This window comes from Sus scrofa, chromosome 2 (genome assembly GCF_054392235.1).
Source record: "Sus scrofa isolate SSC_HxYL_T2T_F1_AM1 chromosome 2, Sscrofa_HxYL_maternal_Yorkshire_Landrace_v2.0, whole genome shotgun sequence".
Classification (NCBI taxonomy): domain Eukaryota; kingdom Metazoa; phylum Chordata; class Mammalia; order Artiodactyla; family Suidae; genus Sus; species Sus scrofa.
In genome coordinates this window covers 47,535,904-47,551,239 of record NC_139384.1, presented here as the reverse complement: position 1 = coordinate 47,551,239, position 15,336 = coordinate 47,535,904, and the positions used below count along the sequence as shown (strand labels likewise).

General features: G+C 41.0%; 2 protein-coding genes across 19 annotated transcripts in view; one reads left to right on the top strand and one right to left on the bottom strand.

Annotated features, from left to right (window-relative positions):
• Positions 1 to 15,336, top strand: part of INSC (INSC spindle orientation adaptor protein) — an 864,422-nt gene that overhangs the window by 310,939 nt on the left and 538,147 nt on the right. The window lies entirely within an intron of this gene.
• The window catches only part of CYP2R1 (cytochrome P450 family 2 subfamily R member 1), a 131,014-nt gene that overhangs the window by 109,051 nt on the left and 6,627 nt on the right, over positions 1 to 15,336 (bottom strand). For 6 of the 18 annotated variants that reach the window (XR_014837260.1, XR_014837259.1, XR_014837262.1 and 3 more), the window contains exons 2-5: positions 12,779 to 12,920; positions 6,873 to 7,505; positions 5,107 to 5,436; positions 3,341 to 3,714 (exon numbers count right to left, since the gene is read on the bottom strand). Coding sequence is in view for 2 of the 18 variants with exons in the window: in XM_003480731.5 (XP_003480779.3) it covers positions 3,539 to 3,714; positions 5,107 to 5,436; positions 6,873 to 7,505; positions 12,779 to 12,920 (1,281 nt within the window). In the remaining 16 variants the exon portion in view is untranslated. Of the gene's footprint in view, positions 1 to 304; positions 2,384 to 2,949; positions 3,715 to 5,106; positions 5,437 to 6,872; positions 7,506 to 12,778; positions 12,921 to 15,336 lie in introns of those variants that run through there. The other 12 variants (XR_014837266.1, XR_014837264.1, XR_014837265.1 and 9 more) reach the window with 9 other exon arrangements.

The window sequence follows — 15,336 nt, the reverse complement described above, 5'->3', positions numbered from 1 at the left end:
CTGGGGATTGAACCCACACCTCTGCAGTGACCTTAGCTCCTGCAGTCAGATTCTTAACCCACTGCGCCATAGCCAGAACTCCTAATGTATTGATTTTTTAAAAAAAGTATGTAACCTATTGGTTTTATTTTTCTATTGCCTACCTCATTAATTCCTGCTTGTCAAAAATTTGTAATTTCTTTCTTCTACTTTTCTTTGGTTTGCTATTTTTTTTTTTTTGCCATTTTTCTAATTAAAAAAATAGCATGTTTAATTCATTCTCAACATTAATTTCTTCATGGAAATAAATACATAGGGCTATAAGTTTTCTTCTGAGGACGACTGCATCTGTATACCATAGATTTTTTTTTTCTTAATGAATTTTATGACATTTGTAGATGTACAACAATCATCACAACCAAATTTTACAGCATTTCTACCCCAAACCCTCAGTGCATCTCCCCACCCCTCAACCTGTCTCATTTGAAAACCATAAGTTTTTCAGTCTGTAAGTCAGTATCTGTTCTGCAAAGAAGTTCATTGTGTCCTTTTTTCAGATTCCACATGTAAGTGAAAGCATTTGATGTTGGTATCTCATTGTATGGCTGATTTCACTTAGCTTGATAATTTCTAGGTCCATCCATGTTGCTGTAAATGCCGTTATTCCTTTCCTTTTAATGCCTGAGTAATATTCCATTGTGTATATGTACCACTTCTTTTTTTTTTTTTTTTTTTTTTTTTTTTTTTTGTCTTTTTGCTATTTCTTTAGGGCCGCTCCTGTGGCATATGGAGGTTCCCAGGCTAGGGGTCGAATTGGAGCTGTAGCCACTGGCCTACGCCAGAGCCACAGCAACGCAGGAATCCGAGCCGCATCTGCAACCTACACCACAGCTCACGGCAACGCCGGATCCTTAACCCATTGAGCAAGGGCAGGGATCGAACCCGCAACCTCATGGTTCCTAGTCGGATTCATTAACTACTGCGCCACGACAGGAACTCCTGTACCACTTCTTTGTCCACTCCTCTGTCGATGGACATTTAGGTTGTTGCCATGTCTTGGCTACTGCATATAGTGCTGCAATGAACATTAGAGTACGTGTCTTTTTGAGTCATGGTTTTCTCTGGATAGATGCCCAGGAATGGGATTGCTGGATCAAATGGTAGCTCTATTTTCAGTTTTCTGAGGAATCTCCATACTGTTTTCCACAGTGGTTCCACCAATTTACATTCTCACCAACAGTGTAATAGGGTTCCTTTTTCTCCACACCCTCTCCAGCACTTACTGTTTGTAGATTTTTGATGATGGCCATTCTGCCCGTGTAAGGTAGCTCATAGTGGTTTTGATTTGCATTTTTCTAATAATGAGTGATGTTGAACATCTTTTCATGTGTTTTTTGGCCATCTGTATGTCTTCTTTGGAGAATTGTCTGTTTAGATCTTCCGCCCATTTTTTGATGGGGTTGTTTGTTTTTTTTGGTATTGAGCTGTAGGAAGTGTTTATAAATTTTGTAGATTAATCCCTTGTCAGTCGCTTCACTGGCAAATATTTCCTCCCATTATGTGGGTTGTCTTTTCATTTTGTTTAGGATTTCCTTTGCTGTGCAGAAACTTATAAGTTTAATTAAGTCCCATTTGTTTATTTTTGTTTTTATGTATTCCATAGATTCTGATGTGCAGTTTTTATCACTGTTTTCTAGAAATTCTGCAATTATGGTTTGTATTTCTCCTTGCCCAAAGATTATTTTGCAATTTCATTTTAATTTCAAGATATAAAGACAGTTCTGTTTTCTGGTTTTTTTATTATTTATTTACTTATTTATTTGTCTTTTTGCCTTTTCTAGGGCTGCTCCCAAGGGACATGGAGCTTCCCAGGCTAGGGGTATAATCAGAGCTGTAGCCGCCAGCCTACACCACAGCCACAGCAACGTGGGATCCCTAACCCACTGAGCAAGGCCTGGGATCGAACCTGCAACCTCATGGTTCCTAGTCAGATTTGTTAACCACTAAACGGGAACTCCTGTTTTCTGGTTTTTAAATTTTGTTAATACCCAATACCCATTCTTTCTGCATTATGTTCATAATCAAATCTTCAATATTTATACTTCTAAAATTTTTAAAATTCATTTTCGGTCCCTTACACAATTTTCATGAACATTACATGGCACTTATAAAAATAGCATATTCTATTATCAGGTTTAAAATCTGATGTATAGTCATCAGCTCTACCTTACTGATTATGTAATGTAGATCTTCTTTCATTTTTTTCTTTTTTCTTTTTTGGGCCACACCCAAGGCATATGTAAGTTCCCAGGCCAGGAGTTGAATCAGAGCTACAACTGCCCGCCTATGCCAGAGCCACAGCAACCGGGATTCCAGCCACATCTGTCTGCAACCTACACCACAGCTCATGGCAAGGCCAGATCCTTAAACCACTCAGTGAGGCCAGGGATCGAACCTGCGTCCTCATGGATACTAGCCAGATTCGTTTCCACTGAGTCATGATGGGAACTCCCCCATCATTCTTAAATGTCTCAATTTATGCAGTTACCTTGCCTCTAAAGCATGTTTTTTGTATTTGAATAGTATTCTTTTTAGAAAACTAATAGTAATCCAAGGAACTGCCTAGAGACCTCTAAAAGATTAAAGGATTCGGAGTTCCTGCTGTGGCTCAGTGGAAATAAACCTGACTAATATCCATGAGGATGTGGCTCCCATCCCTGGACTCACTCAGTGGGTTAAGGATCTGGCCTTACCATGAGCTGTGGTGTAGGGTGCAGGCATGGCTCGGGTCCCAAGTTACCATGGCTGTGGCATAGCTGGCAGCTATAGTTCTGATTGAACCCCTCGCCTGGGAGCTTCCACATCCCGCAGGTGTGACCCTAAAAAGACAAAATAAATAAATAGTTAAAGGATTCAATCTTTAGGCACTGTGACTATTTTGGAAAAGAAGTGGCACTGGGGGGAAAAGTCTGTTTCCACAAATAATAGTCACATGTCATTTTTATTTTAAATACATTATTGTAACTTCCTGAACTACTTCTATGAAGGGTCACAGGGAACCTCATTTGTAGGAAGAATGATGCAGCTTTTATGCAGATATAGTGGGAAGCAAGATTTGAAGGCATTGGTAGGTTTTACATTAAATATATAGATATTTATCTGTCACCTGTCACCACGTAAAATAACTCTGTAGTACAAACTCATCTAGTTGGGTTCTAATTTCTTTAGCCCACTATTAAACCAGATAAGTACCACACAATCTGTTAATGACAATACCTGATCAGAAGAGAGCTGGCATTAGCATTTGGAAGCAAAGCCCCCAGACAGGAGTAAGTTGGAGTCAAGAAGGGATGAAGCGTACCTGGTGTTCAACAAGAGGCTGCAAAGTCAGGGCATCAATGGCCCTTCTTAGTATCTTCAGCAACAACTGTTATTTGACCTCTGTTTTCATTAGATGATTCTACTTTGTAAGTCATAAAAGGTTAGGAAAAAAATAACAGCTAATACTTATTCTGAGGCAAACATATAGCCTTGTTCCAAAAAAAACATCTGTGCATTTTCAGCGTCTTTCTGCGCAGATGAGGTAGGGCTGGGGCTGCAACGTCATGCCCAACTTGGGCTTCAGATTTGGAACCAGTCCATGGGGAAAATGCAAGTGAAATCGCTGAAGCAAGGCTGTAAAAAACAGGAACATTTCCATCCGAGCCAGCTGTTCTCCAAGACAATGTCTTCTCCCTAAACATAAAAAAAACTGGCATAATAATTTTTTTAAATCCAAGATATTTGCCAAAATTTATGGCTAATATATACCACTCGGGAAATCTAGAATTAAAAGAAAGTCTATTAAAGGATTTTCTTAAGCCCCAAAGAACAGACATTGGCACTTTGGGTCCCAGAGCCCCTTTTTACCTTACCACCTTTTGTCAGGTCAAGACTCTTGTAAGCTTATTAGTCCCACTCTCCACTTTCTTTGCATGTGGCAACAGAACCTGAGATGGGCTGTGAAAGATCTGAGGTGTGACATTTTGTTCTATAGACCCAGGAGAAGCTCATTTCAAATGACGGCACATGTGCCCTCCCTCAATGAAATAAGTTTCCGGTCAATCTTCCAGGGGTCTTGTGATCTGTGTACTTTTTCCCAACAGAAGCAAAAAAAAATTTTTTTTTTTTTTGCTTTTTTAGGGCTGCACCCGTGGCATATGGGGGTTCCCAGGCTAGGGGTCGAATTGGAGCTGTAGCTGCAGGCCTACATCACAGCCACAGCAACACAGGATCTGAACCTCATCTGTGACTTACACCACAGCTCACAGCAATGCTGGATTCTTAACCCACTGAGCGGGGCCAGGGATCGAACCCACAACCTCATGGCTCCTAGTCGGATTCGTTTCCACTGTGCCACGACGGGAATTCCAGAAGCAATTTTTTTTTTTTTTTTTTTTTTTTTTGTCTTTTGTCTTTTTTGTCTTTTGTTGTTGTTGTTGCTATTTCTTGGGCCGCTCCCTCGGCATATGGAGGTTCCCAGGCTAGGGGTTGAATCGGAGCTGAAGCCACCGGCCTACGCCAGAGCCACAGCAACGCGGGATCCGAGCCGCATCTGCAACCTACACCACAGCTCACAGCAACGCCGGATCATTAACCCACTGAGCAAGGGCAGGGACCGAACCTGCAACCTCATGGTTCCTAGTTGGATTCGTTAACCACTGCGCCACGATGGGAACTCCAGAAGCAATATTTTTGACAATGAGGTATAATAATTGAGAGCCAAGAGAGCTACTTCACATTATGATGCCATTCCCCTCGCTGGGTCTCAGCTTCCTAAGCTGCCTGTTACTGATGTCTGGCTCTGTGAGTTTTGATTACAAGCCAAAAATCCATAAGCAAGAAAGTTTTAGAAGAAGCCAAAGCTTCTCAACAGTTTCTCTCTAGCTGCTAACATGGGGCTTGTTTATTCTGAGTAGAAACAGATGTTAGGGATCTCTAATTCAACCATTCCCTCCCGTAAGAGTAAATGCTGCTTTAGAATTAGAATATTAATTCTACAACAGAAGCTTCAGATTAAGATGTTATATGTGATAAATCATCATTATACTTTGTCCTAAAATTCTGCCCCTGTGAAAGTTCTCTTACCTAGGGAGAAAGGAACCAAAGCTTCCTTCTTGGAAAAACATCCACTGCTGTCCAGAAATCGCTCTGGATAGAATATTTCTGGGTCTCTCCAGTACTTTTCATCAAAGTGTACAGAATAGAGATTTGTAATTACTGTTGTGCCTTTAGGAATGGAATAACCACGTACAATGGCATCTTCAGAAGTTGCATGGAAAATCCCTAATGGCACTATATTACAGAATCTTAAAACTTCATGCAAAACTGCCTCCGTATAAGGCATTTTGCATTTGTCATCCCAAGAAGGCTTCCCGTTTGGTCCTATAATTAAATCAATCTCTTTATGAACTTGTCCTGTAACAGAAAAAGTGTTCAAGTTATTATGCAATTCTTAGAATTATATCTAAAGTAATTTCCCTTTGGGATTAAAATAAAGGATAGCCCAGAGTAAGCCAATAAAGTATGGGTACACCCTGGATTCAGATTTTTTATTATCTTAAATACATGCCATATATCTTATACAATCAGTAGCCAATGCTCTGAATAATTTTGTTGTGAAAAATACATTAAAATTAATAAAAATAAAAATGACACTGGAGTTCTTGTCGTGGCGCAGTAGTTAACGAATCCAACTAGGAACCATGAGGTTGCAGGTTCGATCCCTGGCCTTGCTCAGTGGGTTAAGGCTCTGTCGTTGCCGTGAGCTATGGTGTAGATCGCAGATGTGGCTCGGATCCCATGTTGCTGTGGCTCTGGCGAAGGCCAGCATCTACAGCCTCTGATTAGACCCCTAGCCTGGGAACCTCCATATGCCATGCGAGCAGCCCTAGAAAAGACAAAAAGACCAAAAACAAACAAACAAACAAACAAACCTAGGGTTAGAATAACAACACTCTCAGCAAGGAAAATAGCAAAGCATAAAGACTTGAATTAGGAGTTCCTGTCATGGCTCAGGGGAAAGGAATCTGACGAGCATCCATGAAGACAGAGGTTCAATCCCTGGCCTCCTTGCTGAGCGGGTTAAGTATCCAGCATTGCTGTGATCTATAGGTCACAGACTCGGCTCTGATCTGACATTGCTGTGGTTGTGGTGTAGGCCAGTGGCTACAGCTCCAATTCGACCCCCAGCCTGGGAACCTCCATGTGCCGCAGGTATGGACCAAAAAAGACAAAACAAAACCAAAAAACCCAGAAAAACTTGAATTAAAAAAAAACAGGAGTTCCCTTTGTAGCTCAGCAGTAACAACGAGAAGCCATGAGGATGTGGGTTCTATCCCTGGCCTCACTCAGTGGGTTTAGGATTTGGCACTGCCTTGAGCTGTGGTATAGGTTGCAGATGTGGCTCAGATCTGGCATTGCTGTGGCATGAGAAAGCAGCTGTGGTATGAGAAAGCAGCTGCAGCTCTGATTCAACCCCCTAGCCTGGAAACTTCCATATGTGCAGATGCGGCTCTTAAAAAAACAAAAACAAAAATGAAAAACCGACAACAACAAAATAGAAGCCAGGCTGTTCAGGTCCCAGCTAAGTCACTTCTAGTGGCAAATCATCCATTCAGCCTTTTCCCTCATTTATAAAATAGGTATTCCAAGACCCATCTCTGAGGTTTTTATATGAGTTAACAGTTTTGAAAACCTTATTAAGTATTAAATATTTTTTTTTTGGCTAGCTATTTAGGCTCTCTGGCTACATAGGAGTTCCTAAATAAAATGCTTTCTACATGGCCAAAGACTCTAAAACATGTGTGAGTCCTAACTGTAAGAACAGACCTTGAGATAAGGAGAATCCTCACCTTGAATGTTTGGGTAAAGGGCCATGAAAAGAATTGCCCATCGTAACACATTGGTTGTAGTTTCAGTTCCAGCAATGATGAGTTCACCTACAGAGAAAATCAGGTTTTCTTTGGAGAAAGTAGATGATGGGTCCTTTTCACCTTGATCCATCTCATCTAAATAAGCATCAACAAAATGCTGAGGTGACTGAGGCTTTCTGTTGATGGAAGCTTTTTCGATAAGCCTGGAGAGAAAATCGTAGACCACAGCTGCATTTCTAAACAGCTGCTGATGTTTTCCAAAAGGCAAGATGCCAATCCATGGAAAGGCATTATAGAGGAAGACTGAGGCACTGGCGGCTAGTTCCACATTTTCACTAAATAACTCAATCATGTGCTGAAAATCAGTGTCTTCATAAGTGAATCGTTCTCCAAAAATGATCAGATTGGTTATGTTTGAAACAGCATTTGTTATTAATTGTTTAAAGTCAAAAGGTCTACTACTGTATGTTTCAATAGCATCCATGAAAAATTTGGTTTCTTCTAAGATTTTAGATTCAAAAGACTTTTGGCCATATCCAAAAGAGCGAAAGCTGTTTACAGCTAATCTTCTGTGATCAACCCATCCTCGGCCATATCTGGAATTGAGTAACCCTAAAAAAAGTAAAGAATGGTTAGTCATATTCTTCTCAAAATTATCTTTCTGTAAAACTATTAAAGGAGTTCCCTGGTAGCTCAGCAGGTTAAGGACCTGGCAATGTCAGTGCTATGGTGTGGGTTTGATCCCTGAGCTAGGAACTTCTGCGTGCCCTGAGCAAGGCCAAAAAACATTTTTTTTTTTTGTTAATTTTGTCATTCCAACATCACATTATAGCTAAAAATGCTATGGGCGGTGGGAGGGGGGGCAAGGCTAGTTAGTCATTCTTCAAATTTTCTATAAAACCAAAACTAGACGCAATAGGTAAGCTTTATTCTCTGCTACCTATTAGCCATGGAATATTATAAACAAAGCTTGTCTCTATGTCTCATCTGAGGATAAGCAGCAAAGACCGATAATCTCCCACCACAAGAAACTGGACCATCCTTGTGTAATTTAATCTGGGTGAACTAGGCCCAGGTGACTTTATTATCGAACCTTTAATATAAGCCTAATTTACAGAAGATAAATGCTGTGTGTTCTATGGGCAAAACTTTATCCTGGACTAAACACACACCTGAAAAATCATCCTTATAGAATTAGACATTTTCTACTTTAAGAGACTAGATTTTTTTTTTCTTCTTCTTCTTCATTTTTGGTTGTGTCATGGCACAGGGAGTTCCTGGGTCAGGGATCAGATCTGAGCTAAAGTTTTAACCTACTCTGCAGCTGCAGCAACACCAGATCCTTTAACCCACTGTGCTGGGCCAGGGGTTGAACATGCAGCCTGGTGCTGCAGAGACACAGCTAATCCCATTGTGCCATAGCAGGAACTCCTAAAAGACTAGATTTTATTTTTATCTTTTTTTTTTTTTTTTTTTGTATGCACCCATGGCTTATGAAAGTTCCCAGACTAGGGATTCAACCTGGGCTGCAGCAGGGAAACACTGAATCATAACCACTAGACCATCAGAGAACTCTGAGACTAGATTTTAGAATACAAATTTCCTCCCATTAAAGGCATATGTTATCTAATAATATAACTGGCAGAGGCAAGGGTGAATGAGGAATGTAATGGAAATATCAAAACTAAAGGAGAGGAGTTCTCGTTGTGGCGCAGCAGAAATGAATCCGACTAGGAACAATGAGGTTGTGGGTTTGATCCCTGGCCTGCTCAGTGGGTCAAGGATCCGGCATTGCCATGAGCTGTGGTGCAGGCTGAAGACTCGGCTCGGATCCTGCATTACTGTGGCTGTGGTCTGGGCTGGCAGCTACAGCTCTGATTGGACCCCCAGCCTGGGAACCTCCACATACCTCAGGTATGGCCCTAAAAAGATTAAAAAAAAAAACAAAACACAAAAAACTAAACTAAAGGAGATGCTAGGGACTGAACGTTTGTGCCTCCACAAAACTCAAATGCTCCAGTGTGATGGCATTAGGAGGTGGGGCCTTTGGGAGGAATTAGGTCACGAGTCCTCATGAATGGGCTTAGTGTTCTTGTAAGAAGGGACATGAGAAAAGTTGATGGCTCTTGGTTATGTGAGGATATTAGAAGACAGCTATCTACAAAGGAGGAAGGAGGCTCTTTCCAGACAGTGGATCTGCTGGCACCTTGATCTTAAACTTCCCAGACTCCAGATCTGTGAGAATAAATATTTGTTGTTTAAGCCACTCTGTCTGTGATTTTCTGTTACAGCAGACCAAACTAAGAGGACAAACATGAAACTCAAACTTCTAATGTTGATACTGCTTGCTTTAATACTTCAGAGTCTCCATAGTACACTCCACCATTCTGGCATGTCTACTATGCAATATTTTCCCTTTAAATCAACTAATAAGAAAGAAAACATCAGAAGTTTCCGTGTGGCACAGCAGGTTAAGGATCCAGCATTGCCACAGCTGTGGTGTATGTCACAACTGTGGTGCAGTTTTGATCCCTGGCCCAGGAAATTCCATGGGAATGGCAAAAGAAAGAAAGAAAGAAAGAACACCTTCAGGAGTTCCTGTCATAGCACAGTGGAAACAAATCCAACTAGGAACCATAACGTTTCGGGTTTGACCCCTGGCCTTGCTCAGTGGGTTAAGGATCCAGCATTGCCGTAAGCTGTAGTGTAGGTCGCAGACGCGGCTTGGATCTGGCATTGCTGTGGCTGTGGTGTAGGCCGGTGGCTACAGCTCTGATTAGACCCCTAGCCTGGGAACCTCCATGTGCTGTGGGTGCAGCCCTCAAAAGACAAAAAGACAAAAAGAAAAAGGAAAAAAAAAAAGAAAAAACATCTTTAGCACATATATTTATGTAACATGTAGTTTACTCAGAATTTCATTCATTATTGGTACGTAAGTGAACCTATGATGAAAATGTCATGTTCTTTTATCTACATGAGATATTTATGTAATTTACATTCCAACAAATTTTGTACAATAATTTTTGAATTTGGAGCTTACGATAAAGTTAACCATACCAAGAGTTCCCGTTGTTGCTCAGCGGTAATGAACCCAACTAGTATCCGTGAGGATGCGGGTTTGATCCCTGGCCTTGCTCAGTGGGTTAAAGATCTGGCATTTCCGTGAGCCGGAGTGTAGGTCACAGACGCGGCTGGGATCCTGCCTTGCTGTGGCTGTGGTGTAGGCCGGCAGCTGCAGCTCTGATTCAACCCATAGCCTAGGCACTTTCATATGCGACAGATGCAGCCCTAAAAAAAAAAAAAAAAAAGTTCACCATACATAAGGCCATCTTTAACCTTGTGCAACAATCTTATAGTCCTTAGTCCATTCTCTTTTTCATACTCCCAGGTGACTATTAATTCCACAAATATTCATTCGACAGGTATTATGGAGCAAAAATGTCATGGATATATGAATGAAAAAAAGAGGCAAAGATGACTATTTGTCATGGCCCTTACATACGAGTGAGGAGAGGCAAACAAATTACACAGCAAGGAAGGAGATGTAGGATAGCTGGGAAAAGCCTCTCAACTCCTGAGGAGTTGACACAAGTAAAGATAGACATAGGAGATGGAAATGAATCAAGCAGATATCCAGGGAAAGATCACTGCAGGGAGAATCAGTGCAAAGGCACTGAGATGAAAGCAAGCCTAAGAGAAATGTATGTATGTGCATAACATATAAACACAGTTGCACAGAAAAAAGTACAGCGGGAGTTCCCGTCGTGGCGCAGTGGTTGGCGAATCCGACTAGGAACCATGAGGTTTCGGGTTCGGTCCCTGCCCTTGCTCAGTGGGTGAACGATCCGGCGTTGCCGTGAGCTGTGGTGTAGGTTGCAGACGCGGCTCGGATCCCGCGTTGCTGTGGCTCTGGCGTAGGCCGGTGGCTACAGCTCCGATAAGACCCCTAGCCTGGGAACCTCCATATGCCGCGGAAGCGGCCCAAGAGATAGCAACAACAACAACAACAAAACAACAACAACAACAAAAAAAAAGACAAAAAAAAAAAAAGAAAAAAGTACAGCGGAGCCTTATTATATAACCTTACACTGGCCAACCTGTGTGCCGGGGCATAGGCTGAACCCACCTAAAGGGCAACTATTCTCTATTCAAACAGCCAGTTGATGGTGGTTTTGATTTTCCAGTTTTAAGTTCAATGCATATGCATCTTAAAATAACACATCTAATTTTCTACCTATTTTTCTCTATTTCTTTGAAAATCTTAAGTTGAATGTTTATCTTATCTTTATGATAAAAATAGTTCAACTTATAAATTTATAGCTTAAGATATGTGCTTTAGGAGTTCCCATAGTGGTGCAGTGGTTAATGAATCTGACTAGGAACCATGAGGTTGCAGGTTCGATCCCTGGCCTCGCTCAGTGGGTTAAGGATCCCGGCGTTGCCATGAGCTGTGGTGTAGGTTGCAGACGTGACTTAGATCCCGTATTGCTGTGGCTCTGGTGCAGGCTGGTGGCGGCTATGGCTCTGATTCGGCCCCTAGCCTGGGAACCTCCACATGCCGTGAGAGCGGCCCAAGAAAAGGCAAAAAGACAACAACAACAACAAAAAAAAATGTACTTTATCCTACATTTCATTCTGACCACATCGTTCATTTTCATAATTTCTTTAAAGGTCTTCTATTATAATTGTGGTATAATTTTGAGCATTTAAGAAGGTGGAGATTTACATTTTATTTATATTATTGCTTTCAAGTATCATCATACTCTTATCTGAGAATTTGGCCTTTAAAACTGGTGTTTTCTTTGCATTAGTTTATTTGCTTTGCAATTTAATACAGTTAATTTTAATTTTTTTCTTTTTCAATCAATGTCTTTATCTTTAGTCTACATAACCAAGACATTATTGAATTTTCCTTTGAAATGAAGTGTGAATCTCTCATTAAATTGGAAAATTTTACTCATCATTGTTATAAAAATACTCACACCATTAAGTATGAAACGGATATATTTTGATGTCAACATTCTATTTTAAGCTTTCTATTGCTGCTTGCCTCTTATTCATTCTGTTAATTTTCAGCCTTTCTCCCTTGTTGAATATGAAATCATCCGACACTGATCAACATTAAACCATAGAGAATTCTAGTTCTTTACACAAACTCTGCCACTATTCATTTGCATATCATAATATTATTAGTTGCAAGGGGCTGTTTCAGGATCTACAAGCTATAAAACGATAGCTAAAGCTATAAAATGTCACCAAGCTCTAAAGACTAGCCTCAAAGATACTTTTGATTCAACTGTGGTGGCATGTGGGTATTCTTAACTTGTTTCAAAAAACCTGCACATTTTATTAAGTGGTAATTCTTTTTTTTTTTTTTTTTTTTTGTCTTTGTACCTTTTCTAGGGCTGCTCCTGCAGCATATGGAGGTTCCCAGGCTAGGGGTCTAATTGGAGCTGTAGCCGCCAGCCACAGCCACAGCAATTCCAGATCTGAGCCGTGTCTGTGACCTACACCACAGCTCATGGCAACGCTGTATCCTTGACCCACTAAGCAAAGCCAGGGATTGAACCCGCAACCTCATGGTTCCTAGTTGGGTTCATTAACCACTGAGCCACGACGGGAACTCCCAAGTGCTAATTCTTTAAAACATTATTTACTAGAACTGAACTACCACAGTAGAATTAGAATGTACTGGTCTAAAATATGACTGTAATGCAACCTGAAAGGTCCTCAAATACTAGGTTCTGTAACCTAAAATGACTAATTAATACTTTCCTGTTAATCACCACAATGGAATCGAATCTCTATGCATTAAATTTATATAAAATAAGAAATATTACTTAAAACAGTTTAGTAAATCACAAGATAGGTGAAAATAAACATACCTCCCATTTTTGTCATCTTCATGAATAAAGGCAGGCATGGTCTGTCTGCAAAAATTTCACTTTGATGAACGAGGCATTCCTTTACTACATCATAGCCATTTAGAACCACAGTTGATATACCTCCAAGATCTAAGCTGAAGATCTGTGAGAAGAAAAGAAAAATATTTAAATGGCAAGATATATGGAGAAAAATAACCATGGAAATCCATACAAACCAAGGCCAGCTCTTCCAGTATTTGTTATTCCCTGAAAATTTTGGCCATTACTGAACTGACAAGATTTAAGAGTTCCTTCTCTCTACAAGGCATATCAAACACCAGGATTTCATTATGCATTCAGTGGCTCAAGACAAAAATCCTATAAATTGTGTAAGTAATGTGCTGCAAGTGCAGCCATAAAAAGAAAAAAAAAAAAAACATGGTACATTCATGCAGTGGAATATTACTCAACAAGGACATAGAATGAACTATTGATATGTACAACAATCTGAATCAATCCCAAATGCATTATGATAAGTGAAAAAAAGCGAGGCTCAGAATGCTACATATTGTATTACTGCATTTACATGACATTCTGGAAGAGGCAAACTCATATTTGCGGCCTGGAAATGCATGGAGGGGTTTGACAACAAAGGAGCACATGGGAAGTTTTAGGTTGAGAAAAATGTTCTGTATCTTGACTCTAATGGTGGACACTGAACTGTATGAGTTTGTTAAAATTTATTGCACCTGGAGTTCCCATCTTGGCGCAGGGGAAACGAATCCGACTAGGAACCATGAGGTTGTGGGTTTGATTCCTGGCCCCGCTCAGTGGGTTAAGGATCTGGCGTTGCCGTGAGCTGTGGTGTAGATCACAGACGTGGCTTGGATCTGGTGTTGCTGTGGCTGTAATGTAGGTTGGCAACAACAGCTCCGATTAGACCTCTGGCCTGGGAATCTTCATATGCCGTGCGGCCCTAAAAAGACCAAAAAAAATTTTTTTATTGCACCTAAAAAGGGTGGATTTTACTACATACAAATTATTCTTCAATAAACCTTACTTACAAAAAAAAAAAAAAAAAAAAAAAGAAAGAAAGAAAGAAAAGAGTAACAGGCTCAGAAGACCTGGGTTCTAGTATAAGTCTTTTCACAAAACAGATATAGGGCACTGGGCAGAAAAATTTTGGGCTTCAGGGCTGCCATAGAAAGTCAAAAAATAATTTGAGTTATATGCTCTTTTATTTTATTTCTTTTTACGGCTGTACCTGTGGCATGTGGAAGTTCCCAGGCTAGGACAAATCAGAGCTGCAGCTGGCACAGCCATGGCAACACCAGATCTGAGCCGCAGATTGCAGCAACCCCAGACCCTTAACCTACTGAGTGAGGCCAGGGATCGAACCTGCATCCTCAAGGAGACTATGTTAAGTTCTTAATCTGCTGAGTTCCAATAGAACTCCACATATGCTCTTTTGAAATTAAGTCTAGGAGGTCTTCTGTGGCACAGTGGGTTAAGGATCCAGCATTGTCACTGCAGCAGCTTGGGTTGCTGCTGTAGCACAGGTTTGATCCTCAATCCAGGAGCTTTCACATGCCACAGGCAAGGCCAAAAAAAAAAAAAAAAAAAAAAAAAAAATTCATTCCAGCTCAAAACATTCAATGATATCTCAGAATCTCTGTTTATTTACAAGATGAATGAGGAAGTGACTCCATCCACATATTTATTATTCCACGGCTGGGGGAACCAGGAGGCTTAACAGAGAATTGAAGTTCAGCAGAAAAATAGTTACAGCAGCCCAAGTGGTGGAGACCTCCAAGTAGTAACAGTCAACCAACTGAGCAACAGTCTTTGGCACAAGAATGGGTCAGCAGGTACATCCAGAACTTTGGGGAAGGAGCTTGGACTCCCTACCGTAAGCGCTATTAGTCAAAAGCTGTCGTGTAAGAGTTTCAGCATAAAGGGAGTTATGAGCTGAGCAAAGGTGGGGTTCTATCAGTTTCCAAAGCAGTAATGGGATGGTCTTTTACCAGAAGTTAATTTTAAGCAGATAAAAAGGAAAAACTCCCCTCCTGTGTCTCCTCTACTCTCTGCAACACTTAGGACAACCATATGTGTGGACTTTCCATACATTAAGCAATTCTGTGACATCGGCTGGGTGGCTTACAATTTAACTCAACTCTGACACTATCTCCCTGGAGAAAGTGTCAGATTCCATAGGTTAAGAGCTCAGTGTCACAAAAGACACTTCGGACTCCCCACTTCAGACTCGAATCACAAGTCCAGGCTGTTACATGTGCTTCTGATCAAAGGGCTATAAATCAGAGGTTTCTATGATCTCCTCCTCAGGTTTGATTGACTTGTTAGAGTGGTTCACAGAACTCAAGACAATTATTTTCCTTTCGAGATTACCCGTTTCTTAGGGGGTTGCTGCAGCTGCAGCATAGGTTACAACTGCTAGGTTGCAATTGTGGCTGGGATCTGATCCCTGACCCGGGAACACCATATGCTGCAGGGCAGCCAAAAAAGAAAAAGGGGGGGGGGCGGGGGGAGAAAAGGAAAAGATATAACTGAGGAGCAGCTGT